Source organism: Lipotes vexillifer, unplaced genomic scaffold (genome assembly GCF_000442215.2).
Source record: "Lipotes vexillifer unplaced genomic scaffold, Lipotes_vexillifer_v1.1 scaffold368, whole genome shotgun sequence".
Taxonomy (NCBI): domain Eukaryota; kingdom Metazoa; phylum Chordata; class Mammalia; order Artiodactyla; family Lipotidae; genus Lipotes; species Lipotes vexillifer.
The window spans coordinates 296,643-320,685 of NW_006770215.1; the positions used below are offsets into that span (position 1 = coordinate 296,643).

The 24,043-nt window shown below is 36.0% G+C and overlaps 1 protein-coding gene across 1 annotated transcript in view; it reads left to right on the top strand.

Moving 5' to 3' along the window:
- Positions 1-331: 331 nt before the first annotated feature.
- The window catches only part of TRDN (triadin), a 377,023-nt gene continuing 353,311 nt past the window's right edge, over positions 332-24,043 (top strand). The window contains exon 1 of the mRNA XM_007446048.1: positions 332-521. Coding sequence (XP_007446110.1) covers positions 500-521 — 22 coding nt within the window. The 5' untranslated portion in view covers positions 332-499. The remainder of the gene's footprint in view (positions 522-24,043) is intronic.

Here is a 24,043-nt window from a genome sequence, read left to right on the forward strand (position 1 = left end):
ACTAAGAATAAATCTGAGCTATCACGGATAAGATTACTTTCAACTCTTTATTTCATGTTTTCTGACATAGACCCCCAAATCTGTAATTATCTTAGGGAAACTGTAGGGGCTTAGACGGTACTTTCTGGTTCCTTTGCCTTTTCTTGGCCTATCTCTCTTTGGGGCTGGAGAGCTGGTGTGTGTTTCCCTTAGAGTGCCAAAAAAAAAAAGTGCTGAAGAGTCCTAGGGAGATGAAGCTATTTTTGTTCGAAGCTGATACTTCTGCCTGAGCCACAAGTGCTGCTTGGAAAGGGCTCAGGTTGTTTCCAGGGGGGGAGAACTCTGCAGAGAAGAGACAAAGTTCAACAGGACAACAAAGGAGCAGCAGAAACAGCCAGGAAAAGGAAGAGCCCTCACGCTCTCACACAGAGCCCCCTATCAGAGTTCTCCAAACCTAAATTATTCTGCAAAGGGCCACTTGACCGGAATTTTTGCCTGCCTTTTCCTTTCTCCAACCACCATGACTGAGATCACGGCTGAAGGTATTGCTAGCATTTTCCAATAGTATCAACTAGGAAAACAAAAAAGAAAAAGGTGGAAATTGACAATCCCATTGATGGTCAATGTGTCCTCTTAAAATGTTGCTTTTAGATAGTTATCTTGATGGATGATTCTATATGGGATCAAAGAAGTGGGTTTGGGAGCTGAGAGGCTGGCAGATTTGTGTGTTGGGGAGTGAAAAGAAGTTTCTCTGAAATTTTGCATGTGGAAACTGCTATTTGCGGTGCCAAAGGCCCCACTAGTTAACAGTTGTCACCCATACCTCTATAAATAGCTATGGTCATGCAACGTTAGGGCTGATATCTTACCTAGCAAAAATTACAAGGTTTGCATGCAAGGCTGGAGACCACGATGAACTTAAAATGTTGCATTTAATGTTGAAACTTAGAGAACTGATTTTGAGCATTTTGCTTATGACATATCAAATTGGAGATCTTAAATTTGTTTTCCTTTCTAACTCGAGTATATAAATATGCACACACACATATAAGATTTATATACCTAAAAATTTTGTATGTATGTTGGTGGGTATTCAGAGACAAGGTTTGGAATTGCACGAAATCACTTTAAATCAGTATGGTTTTAAAAATAGAGTAATTAAGCTTTTGATTCTGATTCTTTTCATGCACTCATGTCTTTTACCTCTACATGATGAATCTATATTAAATATTTTCTGTTTTCATGCTTATACTGAAAAGCTGTATGCTTTTCTGTTTTAAAGCTTATTCTGAAAAGGTATGTGCCACACCTTAAAACATTTTTATTATTCGATCATGATAGCAATCATTTCGCCCAAATATAATATATGCAAAATATATGTACATATATAATTATATATATATATATTTTGCTCTCTTTAAGACAACTAAAGAGTTTTGAATACAGGCACAATCCAGTTCTAGCTGGGGTAAAAATTTTGGAGGTGGATCTAAAATTTGCTTCTGACAGCTGTAAGCAAATCAGACAGGTGGTGCTCTCCACAGCTTCCAAGTCTAATGCTGAGCTGGTTTGTTTTTAATCAGATAACTGAAAAAAGAGAATGTGTGGTTTTGGCTCTTTGGGTAGACATTAGTATGGGCACATGGTCATTTCAGAGTTTAAGATTTTCAGTCACTACTTACAATGAGAATTGTCTTACTTGCATCTTCCACTAAGAAATTTAGTCTAGTATCCCAAATTAATAGAAATAATTACAGAGAGATTTCTATGTATCAGGTATTTTGCTCAGGACTTTATGTGTGTGTACTTATTTAAACCTCACAGAATTCAATTAAGTTAGCATTATTATCTCCATTTTGCAAAAATAGAAACTGTAACTCTTATATTTGGAGACTTGCTCAAAACCACAGCATTGCCAAGATTAGAAGCCAGCTCCCTTAAATCTAGTTTGTGTTTTTTCATTTCTCTAAGAGGATATCAGGTTTCCTCTTTACCAATTTTAGGTCAGAATTTGCTAACTAAATATAAATAGCATTTTTTCTTATTCCTTAGATATGCTGCATCATGTGACCTTTAGATGGTCTTAAAGACAGCTATCTATAAAAATGTCTCACTTAGCCCTGCACAAGTTATTAAGATACCTGTGAATATGTTCCCTACCTCTGCATGGGGCGTGAACTGCCAGCTGATTCAGGTCACTTGGCCAAAACATTTTTCACTTGCCTGTGGATTATGCTCTGTAGACCTTCGCACTTGATTCATAAATGTTTTTACAGGAAAATTCCAGATTATGGAATAGAACTTATGTTTCTGTCTTCTCCCCATGGAGAGTTTAAAGGGTGCTTGGAAGACCTCTTGTTGTCACCTCTAAAAACAAATCATTGAATTAGTAATGAATTAAAAATGTAAAAACGCCATCTAGTTCCTAGGTGATGGGCATTTCCTACTCCCTGGCTTTAACAGTTCATAGGATATATATCATCTGAACATCGCATTAGTTATATACTTTTTTCCTTTTGTGGAATGACTTATTAATCATATTTCTCAAATGATAAGTAGACTGACAACTCAGATGAGCTTACCTTTTAAGGTTGGTACCACAGTCATTCTCTGTGTTCATCCAAAGTTTCTTGCATGCTGCTCTACTACACACCTTTCATTTTGTCTTCATGATTCTTACTTTTTGTGCGCCAGCTACGATAGCCTTCTTTCAGTCTTTTATAAGAGGTGTACTTTTGTGCAGAGCCTTGGTACAAGTTGTTCCATCAACCTGGAATATTCTTTCCTCTCATCTGTTATATTTCTTTTGCTGCCACTTTTGGATACATTATTGAAATGTAAGCACTGCATCAGTAGCCTTAGACATATACTGATTATTCTTCTCATCCATTGATCACAAAGCAAGCAGACACCTTGTAGTACTTAAGACAGAGCTGGAGTAGCCCCTTAGAAAGCTTAAGTCCACTGTCCTCACCTCAATTTTTATAAAACTGAAGGTCATGGAGATTATCCAACTCTCTCGTGGTCTCTGATAATTGGGGGAGGTCTGAGGATAGAGTTCATGTTTCTTGTGGTGCTTACGCAACTATAATGCACGGCATATCTGTAAACCTTACTGAGTTCCTCACATAGATTTTCAGTGCATATTCCAAGCTGGCTTACTTCATCTGACAGAAGAAAGGAAGTAATGTTAGATATGGAATTGTGTTTCAGGTACAGAGCAACAGATGAACTAAAATTAGAACAAAGTTGAACCCCAAAGGACTTTAGGGAAACAATATCTTTGATTCTAGCTATGATAAATTAATAATTATAATGATAATGGTAATAACCACTGATATTTATTCAGAAGACATTATATGTCAAATGTAACATGACCATTTAATCCTCAGGACAGCAAAATGAGATAGATACTTTTATTATTGCTATTTATGGAATAGGAAGCTGAGGTTTAGAGAGGTTCAAAATTTGCCTGAATTCACACAGCTATTTATGGTGTAGCTAGGATTCACACTCAGATCTCTGACTCCAGAGGCATGTTAAATACTTCCTTTTGCTGCGTGAGACTAATAGTCAGCCTGGTGTTAATTCAGAGGTTGGGAGGGACCTGTACTAGACCCCTGTTCTGGTTTGGCCCCTGCTACATTGGGTAGGTTAGATCAGGCCCCAGACTGGATCTGACTCAAACAGTGCTAAGGTTTAGAGTTATAAATAGCCTTCTGCCTTCTTTTCAGAGGCCCAGTTATTCCTAGACAAATGCCATAGTTAGCTTCCCCTTCTGAGGTTCATATGAACTTCCGACTACCAATTTCATCATCTATTTGACAGAATATACCACTATGTAAAAATACTTTTTGGTAATTTTGATGACAGTAAAGTTTAGTTAATTCTTAATAGCTTTGTGAAAAACATGGAGACTTTTTTAAAAGTTGGTAAAATAGATAATGTTTTCAAATTTCCAATTAAACTAACACACAGTCAAATTATGTTTTACAATAACATTCATATAATTGTGTTCTCTGCGTCCAACTACCTCCAGAATATAGGAAAATACAAATTTTTTTTTTTTTTTTTTTAAATAATACACAATGTATTTATTTATTTATTTATTTATGGCTGTGTTGGGTCTTCATTTCTGTGCATGGGCTTTCTCTAGTCGTGGCAAGTGGGGGTCACTCTTCATCGCGGTGCGCAGGCCTCTCACTATCGCGGCCTCTGTTGTTGCGGAGCACAGGCTCCAGACGCGCAGGCTCAGTAATTGTGGCTCACGGGCCCAGTTGCTCCATGGCATGTGGGATCTTCCCAGACCAGGGCTCGAACCTGTGTCGTCTGCATTGGCAGGCAGATTCTCAACCACTGCGCCACCAGGGAAGCCCGGAAAATACAAATTTTTCTGCAATAGATTCAAGTTGGTAGAGAGCCTATATACAATTAAATTAACATTTACTAGAATACGTAGTTAAAGGAAATTCTTTTTTTTTCAAGTTAGAGAAGCGATGTCAAACTCTCAACTTCTAAACTGTTATACAACCTAAGGGTTCAGAAGGGTTATTGTACTATGTAAGGAATTCTTTCCTATTAGTTTAACCACATTTTACTGCTTCTGTCACAAACATTTGAGAGGGTTTGACGTTCAAAATTTAGAGCAAAAATGGTCATTTAGTTTATGCACTGCCCTGCTTTGCATAAGAGTACCCATTGTTGCTCTCAAGAAAAAAAAAATTAAAAATTCACAGCCAGAATGTTTAATAACTATGCACACAAATTAGATAACCCAGAGCAACAGATGATGAAATTAAGACCAGGAGAAGATACAACCTCCACATCTGTGTTTATCTTGCCAAAACCAGAAGTGGCTACTCTGGCCTAAGTGGAGATGACTTGGGGATGGGGGAGGAGGAAGAGGATGAAGCACTAGATTCAAAGCTTAATCACTTCTGGGTTATGTTCTCCTGATCAAGAGAAGCAATGACCACATACAGAATATCATTTTTAGCTCCAGGAACACATTTTAAAATTGACATTGACAAGCCAGTACGTTCAGAAGAGGAGAACCATGATGGTAAGAGGCATAGTGAAATGAAAAGACTTGTGTTCAGTCCTTTAAGATTGGATTTTCTCATTATGTAGCACTAGAGGGCAATGCAAAGACCCACGGGTAAAAGTCTGGAAGCCACAAAAAGGCAAAATGTTGGTGAAATATAAGGTAAAACATAACCAACCATTGAAACGATATCTAGGGCTTCCTTGGTGGCGCAGTGGTTAAGAATCCTCCTGCCAATGCAGGGCACATGGGTTCGAGCCCTGGTCCGGGAAGATCCCACATGCCGTGGAGGAACTAAGCCCGCCTGCCACAGCTACTGAAGCCTGCGCTCCACAGCTACTGAAGCCCGCACATCTTGAGTCCATGCTCTGCAATGAAGAGTAGCCCCCTTTCGCCACCACTAGAGAAAGCCCACACACAGCAATGAAGACCCAATGCAGCCAAAAATAAAATAAATAAATTTATTTAAAAAAAAAAAGAAATGATATCTAGAACTGACCCTTCTGACTCAAAACAAAACAGGGGAAAAAGCAAAAGAAAAATAGAAAAGAAAATCAATGAAAGAAAAATAACACCACCTTGGATTTTCAAGCAATAGAAGGATGAGAACTATGTTACAAACTACACCATATTATGCAGTCAGCAAAATCCAGGCTATGGTAACCTCTACAGCACTAACAACCCAGTTCCTTCAAATAAGTTACTAGGAATATAAGGAGATGCCAAGGAATCCTGTGGATGAAAAGAAACGTAAGAACAGAGCAACCCATTACAAGGTATAGAATTGTTAGATCATGATTCAAACAAACTTTAAAAAATCTATGAAAAGGGGGCTCCCCTGGTGGCGCTGTGGTTGAGAGTCCGCCTGCCGATGCAGGGGACATGGGTTTGTGCCCCGGTCTGGGAAGATCCCACATGCCGCGGAGCAGCTGGGCCCATGGGCCATGGCCGCTGAGCCTGCGCGTCCGGAGCCTGTGCTCCACAACGGGAGAGGCCACAACAGTGAGAGGCCCACGTACCGCAGGAAAAAAAAAAAAAAAAAAAACACAAAACACAAAAATCTATGAAATAATTGGAAATTTAATAGACGCTGGATGTTAGATGATATTAATAAATTATATTTATGGTGGAATAATAATATTGTGGTTATATTTTATTTTATTTTTTTAATAGAATGATTTATTATCTTTTTGAAAAATACCAACGTGTTCCAAAATGAGCATATATGTTTCTAACAAGCAAACACATTTTCAGTTTATTCATATTTTGTCAAGATTTGACAAGACTTCTTATTTGGCAGAATAAGTTCAAATAATGTCAAAAGAAGGATTTTAGCCAGATTCTTATATTCTTTTTTTTTTTGAATTTTTGAATTTTATTCTATTTTTTTTTTATACAGCAGGTTTATTAGTTATCCATTTTATACATACTAGTGCATATATGTGGTTATATTTTAAAACTGCTTATTATTTGGACATACACATACTCAAATATGGATGAGATGACATGCTTGAAATTTGCTTCTACAGAGTATGCCAGAGAATAAAGTAGGTGAGGTGTGGGTGGGGTAGGATGAGTACCATGCATAATTGATTACATTGGGACTGATGATGGGTACATGGAGTTTCATTATAATTTTCTGTCTACTGCAAATATTCAAGCTTCTCCATAATAGTTAGAAAGGAAAAGTACAGAGCTGACGTTTTTAGTGAAGTAAATAACTTAAAGAAAAAAAATTTTGTAATGCATGTAAGATCAGTGACTCTATTGGCCACCAAATTTATTCATAAGTGCAAATTACCCCCTAATTGAACAGTCTGTAGTTATTGAAATGGAAACCAAAAAATGCTCATATTAGACAGAGGGGTCCAGAAATCTACATTTGTAATAACAGACCAGGAAATAATGATTTTCAAATATGTTCATTATAATGTGGGAATCTCTTGCTTAGTTTCATGACATTTCTCAATATTATTAGAGACATTAATTAGAGAAATTAGTGAGCAACAGATCATTTTTGAGATGGTCCATGTGCAAACCTGAGGAAAAATTAAAAACCTAAGGAGTCAATATGATGCAAGAAAAATAGTCCTAAAAATTGCTATGGTCAGGAACATCATGTTTATTATCAGGGTCTTAAGTGCCAAAGTCTTGAAAGAATATGTCTTTTAAATATCACAGAAATTCTGAAAGGCTGAAAGGCAGATATTACATAAACCTGATCAGACCGACTCTAAACATCATCTTCTTTACTGGTCAAGTTGAATTTAGAAAAGAGAAGAAAGAGTGTGAAAACCAGTGACTTATATAGTTAATTAAAAATCAGAGAGAAAAAGTGCAGAACTGAGGGAAGTCAGTGTGATAAAGTAGGAAGTGTGTGGAGTTTCAAGTCAGAAATCCTGTTTAAGCACTAGCTTCACTACTTAACCATAGGGGGTCTGGGAGGGGACATACACTAGTTGGCTAACCTCGGTTAATGGTGAATAATATGACCAGAGGAAATTTTCCAACTTTTACACGGTCGTGCTAATTGGCAAATTATATATATATTTTTAGCTGTTCAAAGCATCCATGATGCAAAATAGGTAGTGAAAGTGGACAGAAAGTATATCTTGGTAGTGTTAGCTCTAGTTGGGTTTCATTACGAAGCTTTTCCGTATAGCTTTTCGTTTCCTTCCTTTTGTTATTATTTGTAATATTGACTCTTTCGCCCTCCCCCCAGCCCATCCCTAAGCACACAGTACCCATGGAAAATGTTCTGTTAGCTTAAATACTTCTTAATTTTTTTCCTATTTATTTTTGGTCATCACTGGGACTGTAATTTAAAAATCATTCTACTTTTACAATACAAAAATGAATTGAGGCTATTCCAGCTATTATTCTAAAGGCTTAGGGATCCTTGGAGAGTTAAAGCCTCCAATGCTGTTTGCATTAATTTTTAATCAGTTAACAATGTTAAAGATGAGAGAAACCTAAAATGGTACAACTAAGCAATTTTAAAATCATCTACATTGACCTTTGGGTTGAATATATCAGTTTGAAAGAAAATGCATAGATAGTTTAGATTTTCCAGCTAAGTTTTTGGTTTTATATTTACAGAGTTTAAAGCATTATTATTTTCTTTTCTTCCTTCAAATAAAAAGAAACCCTTTGGGGACATGCTTAATGTATTTTAAAAATATATGTTATCTAAAGTAACACATTTAGAAAGAGCAAATTGGGGAAAACTTCATCTGGTGACTATGCATTAACATCATACAGTAATTCCAAGTTTATGGAGTTTAGGTTCTATTCAACTTAAAAGTTCTAGGAAGATCCATCAAAGTTAAGTTTTTTGCTCTCCCCAGTTCCTATTTTCTCTGGATAATATGAGTACCATGCATAATTTCTGATAGAAAGCACTTATTTGAATGTCACATAAAAATGTATTGCCCCAAGTGAGGGTTATGCAGAGATAGATGAACTTCCTCGTCCAAAATGATAGTATTTTCCATCTTCAAAGGAAGTTGAAAAGAATATCCTTGGCAAATGTGTAATGAATAAAGTCCTGCTTCTCTCTCTACAAGTCATGCTCTCTAAAGATCAAACATCTCCACATCTCCATGCCAGAAGTCAAGCTGTCAAAGGCTCATGGAATTTATGATTTTGAGAGATCCTTTGGGATGTAAATGAGCTGTTTCCTCATAAACCACACAGTCTGTCTCTCTTATAAAGTAGTTGAATATTACATTTAAATATATATCGTTTAGATAGTTTCTAACTTAGTTTCTGTGACAGGGGCTGCAGCATGTGGTCTTTCTTTAAACAAGTTAAAGATACAATCTTTTAACCTAGAAGAACAAAGTTAATTATTGTTTGGCAACCTGCTTTGTACAGGGAAAACTTGGTTTGTTTTTCACACAGCATGAGGCTAGAACTCACTGTGATAGACCTGTTTTATCCTTGCTACTCATTTGTTGCATCATTTCCTCTCCGTGACACAGCTTACTGAAACGTTGAGAAAAAATTAAAGAAAGAAAGAGCTCTTAATATTTAAAATTTTGTTTTAAAAATGTTCGAGGGCATTAGTGAGCTTGCGGATGTGAAAGAATCAGTTTCCACTTATTTATACTACTTTCAAAATACATTTTTAGCAAGGTTTCCTTGGAAAATTTATTGTTGCCTTTTAAAATAAAATCATCATGTGATTAAGAGAATTTTCTGTTTGTGGTAGACATTTGATACAATGTCATGACAAAAATGGCAAATATTAAGTGACACTCTTTGACATTCAGTGCTAGAGCTATTATTTTTGTCTGTGGTTATTCTTATTTAACTTATGTATAATTGCCTGGGGGAAAAAGAGTGTACTATAAAATCTATAAGTTACCATAGGATGGTAAAACTCCATGCTTATGAATTTAAATCTGTAGAAGTATTAGGGGTTGCATTTAGAGAAAAGCAAACAAAGTACATTAATTTGAAATATAACAAAATTTTAGACTCCGTGGTATTAACTATCAACCTATAAGTAGATGTATAAAGCAGTAGGTCATATCGAAAGATTAGCTGTAGTTGATATTTTAGCACATATTACATACCAGGCTGAATGCCAGACAATGGGGACATGAAGAAGAATAACACACGGTCGCTGACTCTAATATGGTAGATTAAGAAACAAGCAGGAGAGAGAAAAACTAAGAGTAGACAGGTTTAAAAACATACGACTTCAGTAAGGATTTATGAATGATGAGTGTTTAATTTGGTTTAACAAAGTCATGCTATTGTTCATATATCTTATGATGAGTGAGCACACATTGAAACTTGCTGAAAATAACTTTAGAGTGATAGCGTCCTGTTCTTGACTCTGATCATTTACAGTGCACATGCCATTGTTGGGAAGGTGAAACGGCTGGCCAAGAGGTAAGGAGATCAGGAGTAGGTTTGCTCAATGTAGAGGTGAAGAAAAAAAGAAATGGGTGGTAGTTGAGAACTAGTGGTTTGCGGGATGAAACCCTAGGATGACCAAGGTGTGGAGCTACCTGGCTAAGAAATTTGGTAAAAATCCTCTGTTTTTGTTAAGGGACCCTATTGCTATAGTATTGGAAAAGTTGGATGATTTATTTTAAACTAGTTTATTTTGATCCCTGTTTTTTGGGTTTTTTTCTCACCTATTTAAGTGTTCTCCCACTGTTTGTATTTCCATTGTTGCTTTTTATCCTCAAACACTCCACTTTGAGCTTAGTTTGTATTTATGGAGCCCTATTTCCAGTTCACGAAGAAATAATGAGATAATGCTAACTGTGAGACAGGTATTCCCTAAATAAGTTTCTTCAGGTTAATAATGAGAAATCAGCTGTAAAGAATTAATTCTATGATCAGTGTTGTTCTAAGTACTATAAGAACTAGTGTTAATAGGCCGGTGGTCTTGTCAAGGTGTCTTATAAGGCCAATGAATTAAACACTGAAGCAAGGCAAGAGGGTTTTAAAGATGCTGGGGAAAAGCTTTTTTCAAGGAAAAGATAAAGAGACATGATCCTTAGTCCGAGGTTCAGAAGATGTGACCAGGAATCTTTAATCTAGATATAACTAGATTGAAGCAATAAGTTCACAGAACCCTTTAGAGACTTTGTTCATAGTGACTGGAAGAGTTGTATTAGAAATAATATTATAGTTTTGAAAGTTGCCAGATCATTTCGGCTATCTCTTGAATTAGGTAGACAGGTTTAACTATTAAGTTTCTGCCCAGTCTCTCTAGATTTGAAATGTCTTGTAGGTCTTGGCTAGAATGATTCTAGCATGGGTCCCTATCTTAGAGTGACACAGGCTGTTAGTACCCAGGTGTTTTGGAACAGGATATTTTATCTTTGTCTCATCACTCTGTTATTCAACTGTGGATGCAGAGGGGCAAAACTTCTGATATCTTGAAGGATGTTCATTCATTTAAGAAGTACTTACTTGTATATATTTGGGGTATCTTTGTTAGGTCTGTGGGTGAAATGTGAAATATATATAAATCTAGTGCTCAAGGAAAGATGAAATTGTATAAGTAACTATATGATACAAGTTTGGAAGTTCTAAGTTGCCTAAAGGAAGTACAGATAAAATTATAAATATAAAAATTGTGAGATAGATTTTTTGGTTTCTTATCATTCAAATTTAAAGTAGACAATATTTACATATATGGAACAGCTAGAGAATAAGTTAATAGATAACAAATAAACAAATTAGGGTTATGAGATATGATTATCAGGGAAATCTGAGAAGCAGGAGAATAGTTAGAGTTGGTTGACCAGGGACGGTTAAAAAGGAGTAGAATTTAACTTAAAACTTAAAAGATCTTTCTAAATGAAAGGACAGGAGCATAAAAGAAAAGCAAATAATGAAGTTTTTCACCAAAATCCCTAGATGCTAATAGTCCCAGGTTCATTTATTTAACAAATAATTATTTGATATATTTTCATTAAATTAACATCTTGCCCTCATGATCTATGCTGGGGAATCAAAGCTGGAGAAGACACACTCTACTGACATTTGGGGCAGGAAAAGCCTCTCCCAGACACTGCAGGACAATCACCATACAGTAGCACTCCTCACCATAATTTTGACTAAACAAACAATCCCAGACATTTTCCAATAGAGATGCTAAACCACACCCCAGTTAACAACAAACAAGAATCTAAGACAAAAGTGAGCAAAGGTGCTAATAGTTGTGAAGGAGCTAGCATCAGAGTACTCAATTATGAGAAATTCCTGGCTTAGTTATCTTCCAGTTTTATACAGAAGATTCTTTTTAGGTCAATATAAAGGATTTGCATTGCTAGGAAGGTTTGCTTAATAGTCTTTAATCAGTTACCAACTAAGAGTTATTATATCAATATTAAAGATAGCCATCTTATTCAATGATTAGAACGTTATTTGGAATAGGATGAAATCCTTTCTGAAAAGGAATTATGTTTGGTTGCCTTGATTTGCTATTTGTAATTCTATAGTAGAAAGATAAAAACAGGATAATTTTAAGGAAGTGTGGGGCAAAGAGATTCACAAACTAAACTCAATAACACAATTTCCCGTTGAGAAAAATCAGTGAAAGGTTATGGCTTATTTTGTATGTCCTTGAGCTAATGAGTTGAGAAATGACAGCATAATTTGAGGAGAGGCACAGGTGGAAGCAGCTCTAATGGGTAAACTGAAAGTCAGTACTTTGCAAATTGCCTCATATAGTTTAACAGAAGCTAAATTATAAACTTGAGGGTGGATTGCCTTTTTTTACCTGATAGTCACCCTACATTGTGGCATATTGAATTCTGAGTCTGCTTAGGGACCTCCGATGTTTTTTTAATCCTTTGCTACACTACCAAAAGGGCAAATGTGTTTCCTAATCATGTAGGAACTCACTTAAAATTATGTTGTTACATAACACTGATCTAGAAGCCAAAATGCACAAGAGCACTATCTACAGGTGAATAAATAATTAGGTAACTGTGGCAATTTTTTTAAACACCTTTATTAGAGTATAATTGCTTTACAATGGTGTGTTAGTTTCTGCTTTATAACAAAGTGAATCGGCTATACATATACATATATCCCCATATCTCCTCCCTCTTGCGACTCCCTCCCACCCTCCCTATCCCACCCCTCTAGGTGGTCACAAAGCACAGAGCTGATCTCCCTGTGCTATGCGGCTGCTTCCCATTAGCTAACTATTTTACATTTGGTAGTGTATATATGTCCATGCCACTCTCTCACTTCGTCCCAGCTTCCCCTTCCCCCTCTCCATGTCCTCAAGTCCATTCTCTACGTCTGCGTCTTTATTCCTGTCCTGCCCCTACGTTCTTCAGAACCATTTTCTTTTTCTTTAGATTTCATATATATGTGTTGGCATACGGTATTTGTTTTTCTCTTTCTGACTTAATTTTTTGAAAAATATTGTTCCACTTGGTTTTCAAAAGACACGCCATCTCATCCATTCAGTGTGAAAAGAAACATGAGTCATCACAGTTTTTTAAATGTTTTTAATTTTTTCTTTAAAATTCTTTTGTAAAATATAGACACGGAAAGCTGCATAAATCATATATGTTTATATAACATTTACTAAACATTAATGGAGTTGACATCCACAAAACCAACACCCAGATCAGAAAACAATACTGCCATCACCTCTGAAGCATAGTCCAATCTGCCCACCAATAGACTGACTCTCACTGGCTTTGCTTCCCAGTCAAGACATCTATTTCTCCAGCCCTTCTCCCATAAGGAAAAACTATTCTTACTCTTTTAATAAAAATCTTCTTGTTTTGCTTTATAGTTTTATAACCTCCACATCTATAAACAATATAATTTAGTTCTGCCATGTTTGTTCTTTGCATAAATGAAACCCCACAGCATGTGTTATTCCGTGTCTTGCTGCCTTAATTCAACACTGTTTGTATGACTCATCTGTTTTGTTGTATGTAGCTGTACTTTATGTTATTCTTCTTGCTGCACAGTATTCCATTGTATGAATGTCATAATTTATTTATCCATTGGAAATTTTTAAATTTGGTGCTTTTATGAGCAATACTGCTATGATCATTTCTCTTTTTTTTAATTTTATTATGCTATGGTTCTACTGACAATGTATATTTATTTCATGGCACTATGCTCTGTGATGAAAAGGTGAATTAGGCATGAAGAAGATACCTTGTTCACTCAAATTGTGTAGCATGTGTATTATTATTTAGCTTATCAAATTCTATTATTATCTAATTGAAAAACATGGAGAAAGGATGACCTCAATGGGCATCTACTAGAAATGTCCCAGCTTGTTTTTCAGAAGAAATTGACCTAGTCCTATGAGATATATATCATGGGTATTTGGAGGAGCAGGGAGAGAATAAATAGAATATATGGCCTTCTCAGAGATAAAGAAGTAATCCCCTAAAGATGATGTGGTACATATATACAATGGAATACTACTCAGCCATAAAAAAAGAATGAAATAATTCCATCTGCAGCAACATGAATGCAACTAGAGATTATCATACAAAGTGAAGTAAGTCAGAAGGAGAAAGACAAATACCATATGATATCACTTATATGTGGAATCTAAAAGATGACACAAGTGAACCTATCTATGAAACAGAAATAGAATCAGGGACGTAGAGAATAGACCGGTGGTTGCCAAGGGGGAGGGGGGTGGGAGAGGGTAGGAGTGGGAGTTTGGGATTAGCAAATGCAAGCTGGTATATATAGAATGGATAAACAACAAGGTCCTACTGTATAGAACAGGGAACTATATTCAACATCCTGTGATAAGCTATAATGGAAAAGAATATGAAAAAGAATGTATATATATGTATAACTGAGTCACTTTGCTGTACAGCAGTAATTAACACAACATTGTAGTTCAACTATACTTCAATAAAAAATAAATTAAAATTTAAAAAAGAACTAATCCCCAATGTATCTGAGGCTGTATAAGCAGCAACTCAAGAATTATCATTTAGACCTGGCATAACCTGGCATAAAAAATATTCAAAAATATTTATTGAATATTATGTCTCCTTCATTGCCAATCGTTGTGCTTGGAGCTGGGCCAGTAACAACAAAAAATAGTCCCTGTTTTCCCAGAGTTTATGCTGACATAGAAAACTTATGTCTGATGACCAGAATACTCATCCTCACCAGGTTCTGCATCTTGATCTCCTTGCTGGCACTGGTGAGGATGACGAAATTCTTGCTGGTTGGGCTCCCTTTTTCTAGGATTCCTAGTACATTCCTATTCATGGACGCAAGCTTTAGTTCGTCTTTAATGACATTTATTCAGATATTGCTATTTTTCACATTCAGGCAAGACTTAAGTTTCCAGTTCTACTCTTCCTGCTTTTAGATCAGGACCTCCTGTCTTTAAAGGTAGTCTGCTTCAGAAATTTAATTTTATCCATTTCATGTTCATTTTGTCATCTGAAACTCTCAAAAATGCTTAAAAAGTGTACTGGTTGTGGCCAGGGAATTTAAGCAACTTTCAATGTTTAAGATCCCCACACAATACTTTGCTCTACTAAGCAGGCCTAAGCGACACTTTGTATTGAGAAATGCTCACAAAATGTCTACTGATAAAGAGTAGAGAGAATATTAGTTATGGTATGCAAAATAATGGCCCTCAAAGATATCCATGCCCTAATCCCCAGAACTTGTGAACATGTTATTTAACCAGGCAAAAGGGAATTTGCAGGTGTGATTAAATTAGGGACCTGGAGATAAAGAGATTATCCTGTGTTATCTGGGCGGGTCTAATCTAATCATATGAGTCCTTGAAAGTGGAGAACCTTTCCTGGTTGTGGTCAGAGGGATATGTGATGTTAAGACTTGACCAGCCACTGTTGGCTTTCAAGATGGAGGAAGAGGCCATGAGCCAAGGAATGTGGTAGCCTGTAGAAGCCAGAGAGCATAAGGAGATGAATTCTTCCCAAGAGCCTCCAGAAAGGGATGTAGCCCTGCAAACACCTGGACTTTAGCCCCTGGAGACTCCTGATGGACTTCTGTGACACAAAACCCTAAGATAATAAAGTTGTGTTATTTTAAGCCACTGAGTTTATGGTAATTTATTATGGCAGCAGTAGAAACCTAATATACTGTGTTTATCTGATTACTGAATCTCTCTCTTATGCACTAAGAGACACATTTTCAGAAAGCTTATAAAAAACTGACATAGAATAACTGCAAATTTTTTCCACGAGAATTTTTTATAAAAGTCACTTTTTAAATTAAAAAAATAGGTCTCCCTTTTGTATAAGAAACCTGAGGCTAAAAAGGAGCCCTCTTTCCAAGGTTACAGAACTCATTATCGGGACAATTAACAATTGTTAATGACTAACTGGCTTATTTCTGATAATGACTAACTGGCTTATTCTTTCTGTAGAAATGTATGCTGACTTTCCTTCCAATAAATGGAGTTTTCTAGTATGTAATATTTTCCCTCTAATAATCAGAAAATATAGAGAGGCACTTCATTTTGGTTCATATTTTTCAGAAATGGATAATTGAAAATCTTAGGAAAGAGGGTTATAGTTTGTGCAATATTTATTTCTTCTTAAAATCTCTACAGTTAGTCTGCTTCCATTCAATTCTATGCCATTTATGAAACACAAAATATGACTTTTTCTATAATCAGTAGCATTTGCATGTATGTATATTTAATTACCTACACACAATATGTAAGACATATTGTCCACACTGCCTTGAAAATTATAAAGTAAACTTCTTTAAAAAGTTCTCTTGGTTCTTAAATCAGGACACTTTGCCCTTTTTGGAGTGGGTATTCTTCACCTTTCCAGGTTTGCACACACTAGGAAGCTACATTTTCCACTGGATAGAAAGCTGACACTGCTGCAGTAAAAAAAGAATCAGGTCAGAGATTAATTTCATGGAACCCACAGTCATGTCAGCTAAACATGATCTGTTTGAGGTAGGTGAAAGATGTGAGATTACTCCGCTTGCTGTCCAAACTAAAATAAACATGTCTTCCTTTTATATTCGGATTTTAAAACTTTCCTTCTTTCGTTTGAGACTTCTAAGGTATCCTTGCATAAAGTTTCTGCAGATTTTAAACTACTGACACAATCTTTGTGCTGAAACATCTTCCAAATAAAACCCATTAAAGAAAAAAAGGCGATCACATGGTGGGATTCAAGCAGATATTAAAAATGATGTAATTAAAGTTCTTGAAGTTGTAAAAGTTAGAAAAATAAAACTTGGAACTAAGTAAACAAAAGTAAGATTTGCAGGAAAACGAAGTTTTCCTTAGTTTGACCTGAAGGCACTGAATGTCCATTAAAGGGCAGAATGCTGGTGGATGTATCTCTGTTGATAAATATTAAAGGACAAAGTTTAGAAAGTAAAGAAAGCAACAGCAAAGCAAAATTGTAAGTTGTGAGAAACCATAAGTACATAATATTTATACAGAATTTATACAGTATAAATTCATATGAATAAATACAAAGTGTACATGTATTCATCTTATGATGCAGAGAATAAAATGTGAATTTAAAGTTTTAATTTTAATTAATATTGAGTTCCTAGTGTCTCATGAGACACTGTGCATGAAGCACTAAGAGAAAGTACTTGGTAACTGTCATAAAAAATTATAATTTAATGATAGAGAGATGTTCTTTGATAAATGTATTTAAAACATTTATTTTAAATATAATAGTAGCTTAAGTTCAGAAGCAAGTCATAATATTTTTATTTTAGAATAATTTTGTAAATACACCTCATTTTTCTAAATTTTTCATTTATCTTTGAATTAATAATAAAAAGGTCAACTTGGGGTTATTTAAAAAAATATCTAGGTATTGTCCCATGGTAACATTTGTATGTTCTTTGAATGGTGGAGAATTTGAAGTGATTTATACACACTTAAGCCAGTGCCTCCCAAACTTCAATGTGTGTATGAGTCACTTGAGGATCTTATTAAAAGGCTAATTCTGACTCAGTAGGGCTGGGGTGAGGCCTAAGAATATGCATTTCTAACATGCTCCAGATGTTGAGGATGCTGCTTGTACATGGACCTCACTTTGCATAAGAAGATCTAGAGTATTTTAAGGGATGATTAGAGAAAAACTATGCTTTTGGTTTTAGCATCTAATTTTCAGCTGAAGTGAATAAACCAATGGGTATCCTGTGAGAGAAGACCAGAAGGAGGAAGAATTTTTTGTAATTTATTTTTTATTTGACTCTTTAAAGAGTGCACATGAATCTTTATAAGAAGAAAGGTTCACAATGCTGGGTTACTTGTGTGCCATACAACTCATATTTATTATCTATATATAGTGCCAAATAGTTTCAAACCTGACAAATCTTAAAAAGAATTTTTTCACCCTTTAATGATATTTCTATGTTGTTTATGATGATTTCGATTTTACAAAGGGATACAAATTGCAGGAACGTTTATTTAGATGCTTTTTAACACTTAAAAATTAATAATTGTTACCAATTTACATTTATTGAATATCACTGGGTGTTTGGCTTTAGGTTTCACACTTTTAAAAAGATTAGACATGTATCTCTTTATAATGCACTGTAAGCTGTCTCTATGCTTACCTTTTTTAAAAGAGTTTCAATCAAACTGAATAAATGAGGCTATTAAGCAGATAAAATAGTTGATTAATAATGTTGATGACATTAATTGATTAGTGCTGAAAGAGGTTATGTTTTCTCTTTAAGATGATAGGTTTTGAATTCCTTATAATAATTAGGAAACATAAAACTTGCAAATATATATTTAAATACATTTATTTAAATGAATGCTAGGAAATCTCTAAGTTTATTTCAATTGGAACTAAAAATGTTCCTGATATAAATGTAGATTGGGACTTTCTTCATGTAAATTCTGGCATCACTTGCCCATCCCCAAATCATGAGTCTTTTTTCTAGGACACATGTGTTGCCACCATATGAGCCTTAGATTTGTTCAGCGTCTGACATTTTCTAATACCTCCGTAAGTGAAGGATGATGCTGTTGCCTTTCATACTTGTTTTAGGTCATTATTCACCAAAGGTACCACTTTTCCTTGCTATTCAGTGCATCTAATTTTACCCTTATCCTGGATTCAGTTATTGATTTTATTTCTATGATGAGAAAGAAATACCATTATGACAAAATAGAATTTTAAGAAAGTAGAATTGAAACAGTTTTTAAGGTCATTTCAAGCAATTTCATGTTAAAATACAAGAGTTATTCTTGTTATAAAATTATGTGCCTGGAAACTACTTCAAGTCTTTCTCCTGTCCCTAAGCAGAAATATACTATAAGAAATGTCAAAGAAAATGAATATCTATTGTATAGTTAAATATTTTCATGCAAGGGTACTCAACATTTTCCTTAGCTATTTTTATAATAATACTTGTGTCAAGATGTCCTCACCTAAATCTCTCCTATTAAGATTTAACACAGGGCTTCCCTGGTGGCGCAGTGGTTGAGAGTCCGCCTGCCCATGCAGGGGAGGCGGGTTCGTGCCCTGGTCTGGGAGGATCCCACGTGCCGCAGAGCGGCTGGGCCCGTGAGCCATGGCCGCTGGGCCTGCGCGTCCGGAGCCTGTGCTTCGCAACGGGAGAGGCCACAACAGTGAGAGGCCCGCATACCCATCCTCAGTGGTGAAAAACTGAAACCATTTCCACTAAGATCAGGAACAAGACAAGGTTGCCCACCATGAAAAAAAAAAAAAAAAAAAAAAAAAAAAGATTTAACACAATCTCCTCTTCTGTTTTTGAACTTGAAAATAGCAGGTCACCATTCTCTTTATAGTGACCCTTTGTCTTTTAGAACACTAATTTTACATTGTTTTTGGCTTTTTACTTAAGTTGGAAGAGCCAAGAAGAGAAAAAGATGTTTCTCCATATGCTGTACACTATTTTTCAGCCTTTTAGTCATATTAATTTCTAACCTGTAAATTTCAAGTGATACTATTTTTTGAGAAGGTGTAGATGTGATATTTCAAACATTTATTTACAGACAAAGCAAAGGCACTGACATAAAAATGAACACCCCAAGCCAGTCAGAAGGAATGTCAGCCTTGATGCTGTGTTTGTGCTTACTAACTGCCAACTCTGTGTATTGAGAACGTTTGGTGAAAAAACTGTATAAGATCAGAGAGTCATAGATTTAAACTCTTACTCTCCCTTGTACTCACAATGTGACTCATCTTTCTGAAGTGCAGTTTTCTTACCTACAACAGAAAGATTATAATGACAGTTTATAGGGTGTATACAAGCATACCTCATTTTATTGAGCTTCACTTTATTGCCCTTTGCAAATTTGCATTTTTTACAAATTGAAGGTTTCTGGCATCCCTGCATCAAGCAAGTCTATCAGCATCATTTTACCAACAGCCTTTTCTCATGTCTTGTCTCTGTGTCCCATTTTGGTAACTCTCACAATATTTCAAATTTTTTCCTTATTATTATATTTGTTATGGTGATCTGTGATCAATAATCTTTGATGTTACTATTGTAATTATTGTGGGGCACCACAAACAGCACCTATTTAAGATGGCGAACTTAATTGATAAATATGTGTGTTCAGACTGCTCCACTGATCAGCTGTTCCCCAGTCTCTGAGACATAACAATATTGAAATTATGCCCATTAATAATGCTACAGTGGCCTCCAAGTGTTCAAGTGAAAGGAAGAGTTACATGTCTCTCACATTAAAACAAAAGCTAGAAATGATTAAGCTTAGTGAGGAAGGCATATTAAACTCCAAGACAAGTGGAAATCTAGGCCTCTTGCACCAAACAGCCAAGTTGTGAATGCAAAGGAAAAGTTCTGGAAGGAAATTAAAAGTGCTACTCCAGTGAACACATGAATGATTGGAAAGCAAAACAGCCTTACTGCTGATATGGAGAAAGTTTTAGCGGTCTGGATAGAAGATCAAACTAGCCACAACACTCTATTAAGCCAAAGCCTAGTCCAGACCAAGGCGCTAACTTTCTTCAATTCTATGAAGGTTGAGAGAGGTAAGGAAGCTGCAGAAGAAGTCTGAAACTAGCAGAGGTTATTCATGAGGTTTAAGGGAAGAAGCCATCTCCGTAACGCGAAAGTGCAAGGTGGAGCAGCAAGTGTGGAAGCGCTGCTGCTGTTGTCCAGAACATCTAGTTAAGATAAATTCATGAAGGTGGCTACACTAAACAGCAGAGTCTCAGTGTAGACTAAACAGCCTTCTATTGGAAAAAGATGCCATCTAGAACTTTCATAGCTAGAGAAGATTAAGTTAATGCCTGGCTTCAAATCTTCAAAGGACTGACTGACTCTCTTATTAGGGGCTAATGCAGCTGGTAATTTTAAGTTGAACCCAATGGTCATTTACCATTTTGAAAACCCTAGGTCCCTTAATAATTATGCTACCTCTACTCTACCTGTGCTCTATAAATGTAACGACAAAGCCTGGATGACAGCACATCTGTTACAACATGGTTTACTGGATATTTTAAGCCCACTGTTGAGAACTACTGCTCAGAAAAAAAAAAAAATCCTTTCAAAATATTACTGTTCAGGGCTTCCCTGGTGGCGCAGTGGTTGAGAGTCCGCCTGCCGATGCAGGGGACACGGGTTCGTGCTCCAGTCCGGGAAGATCCCACATGCCGCGGAGTGGTCTGGGCCCGTGAGCCATGGCCGCTGAGCCTGCGCGTCTGGGGCCTGTGCTCCGCAACGGGAGAGGCCACAACAGTGAGAGGCCTGTTTTATAATTTTCAGTGTACGAGTCTTTCACCTCCCATGTTAAGTTTATTCTTTTTGATGTTATTGCATTGCTTATATATATATATATATATATATATATATATATATTACTGTTCATTGACAATGCACCTGTTCACCCAAGTGCAGAGAGATGGAGAAGGAGATTAATGTTGTTTTCATGCCTGCTGACACAACATCTGTTCTGAAGCCCATGGATCAGGGAGTCATTCTTTCAAATCTTATGATTTAAGAAATACATTTCGTAAGGTATAGGTGCCACAGATAGTTATTCCTCTGATGGATCTGGGCAAACTAAACTGAAAACCTTCTGGAAAGGATGCACCATTCTAAATGCCATTAAGGATATTTGTGATTCATGGAAATAGGTCAAAATATTAACATTAATAGGAGTTTGGAAGAATTGATTCCAACCTTCGTGGATGACTTTGAGGGGTTCAGGACTTGATGGAGAAAGTAACTACAGATGTGGTGAAAATAGCAAGAGAACTGGAATTAGAAGTGGAGCCTGAAGATGGGACTGAGTTGCTGCCATCTCACGATAAAAGCTGAATGAAAGGAGTTTCTTCTTATGGATGAGCAAAGAAAGTGGTCTTTTGAGATAGGATCTGCTCCTGGTGAAGATTCTTGAAATGACAACACAGGATGTAGAATGTTACACAAGCTTCGTTGATAGAGCAGTGGCAGGGTTTGAGAGAATTAACTCCAATTTTGAAAGAAGTTCTGTGGGTAAATTTATCAAATAGCACTGCATGCTGCAGAGAAATCATTTGTGAAAGATAGCACTAATAGGTTGGTCAAATTTCATTGTTGGGTATTTTGAGAAATTGCCACAGCCATTCCAATCTCCAACAACTACCACCCTGATCAATCAACAGCCATCAACATTGAGCCAAGACCTTCCACCATCAAAAATATTATGACTCGCTGAAGGCTCAGATGATGTTTAACATTTTTTAGCAATAAAGTCTTTTTAAATTAAGGTATGTACATTGTTTTTTCAGACATAATGCTGTTGCACATTTAATAGACTTAGTGTAAACATAACTTTTATATACACTGAGAAACCAAAAAATTCATGTGACTTGCTTTATTGCAGTGGTCTGGAACGGAACCTTCAATATCTCTGAGGTATGCCTGTATATGAAAGTGCCCAACACTGCCTGACACATACTAGGACAATATAAACATTAATTTATTTTCTCTTGTATCGATGAAACAACTTTATGGGAGCTCCAAAGAGTCATACATCTGTGTTGGTGTATGTATGAATCATACACACATGCAATCAATAATATATAAAAATTATTTTGTTTCTCTTTACTCAGATAATAAAGATTATAATATTCCTCTAACTTATACAGATTACAGTAGGGACAGTTGTGTTTCATTGTTCTTTTCTTCCCCCTCTCACATCTTGTGAATATAGTGTAACTTTTGTTCTTCTCAGTCTGGTTTTCTTGACAATTTTAAAATTATTGGCATTTTTTTCAGACTTAAAATTTACAGTAAAACCTACAATTATACATAAAGTTTTGACATTTCAATTTTCTTTCACATACTAATCTCATGTTCATATTTCACAAGAATTAAGAAATTCCTAAAATAATTTAATTCTTCCAGCTCTAAGAACTTGTACAAATAACTAAGGTAAATTGCATCTTTCTAGGTTTAATTCAGTTTAGCAGGCCCTTGTTTTACTTTTCTGCTGCTGTGTAACAATGTTACCACAATCAAAGTGGCTTAAATTATCATATATTTATTATCTCATAGTTTCTGTGTTAGGAGTCTGGGCATGATTTAGTTGGATCTTCTACTTCAAGGTCTCTCAAACATGCAATAAAAGTGTCAACAATAGCTGAGGTCTCATTTGAGGGTTAAATGGGGGAAGGATCTTCTTCTAAACTCACAAGGTTATTGGCAGAATTCATTCCTTATGACTGCAGGACTGGCCTCAGTTTCTTGCTGGTTCCTGGAAGAACCTGTTGTCTGGAAGTTGCTGTCAATTCCTAGGTGCTGTTTTTATATCCTTGCCACAAAGGACTCACAACATGACCACCAGCAAGAAAGACAGTCTCCTAGGCATGTCAGGTGTCACAATCTTATGTAAGGTAGTAATGTACACATCCCTTCACTTTGCTGCCTCCTGTTGGTTAGAAGTTAGTCCCAGGTCATGTCTACACTCCACAGGAGAAGATTCTGCAAGGGCATGACTATCTGGAGATGTATATTACACAGGCCATCTTAGAATCTGTCTGCCACAGCCTCTGCAGTTCAGGATCTGCTCTTCAGTTGAATAAGTCAGAAAGCTGTTTATTAATCAGGCTTAGTTGAAAGACTTAAATCTTATGAGGCTGAGTTAAAACATGAAATATGCTTTTGTTTCATTATCTATAAATGGTTTTGCTTTTCCAGGGACCGTAATATTTGGATTCAGTTCATTTCAGTCCCTTCCAACATTTAGGTACATGGAAAATTTAATTAAAAGAAACTTTAGTGCTAGAAATAGGACAAAGGAATTTTCACAGTTCCGAGGGATGTTTCACTCTGGAAATGTGAGATTCTCATGGATTAGGACTTGTACCACTAAAATACAGTTTCTACAGTGACTTAATTGTGAGGATTGGCCAGTTCTGTATAATTATGTAGTGCTGAATTAACTAGGAAAATTTTTTTCTTGCTCTACTTTTTCTGGTTACCACATCAAATGTTTCATGGATCATTTCATCAACATTTTTATTTCAACACATTTTCAAGTTGAAATCTGATTTCCTAGGTGTATTTGGACTCCAGGAGTCCCACCTG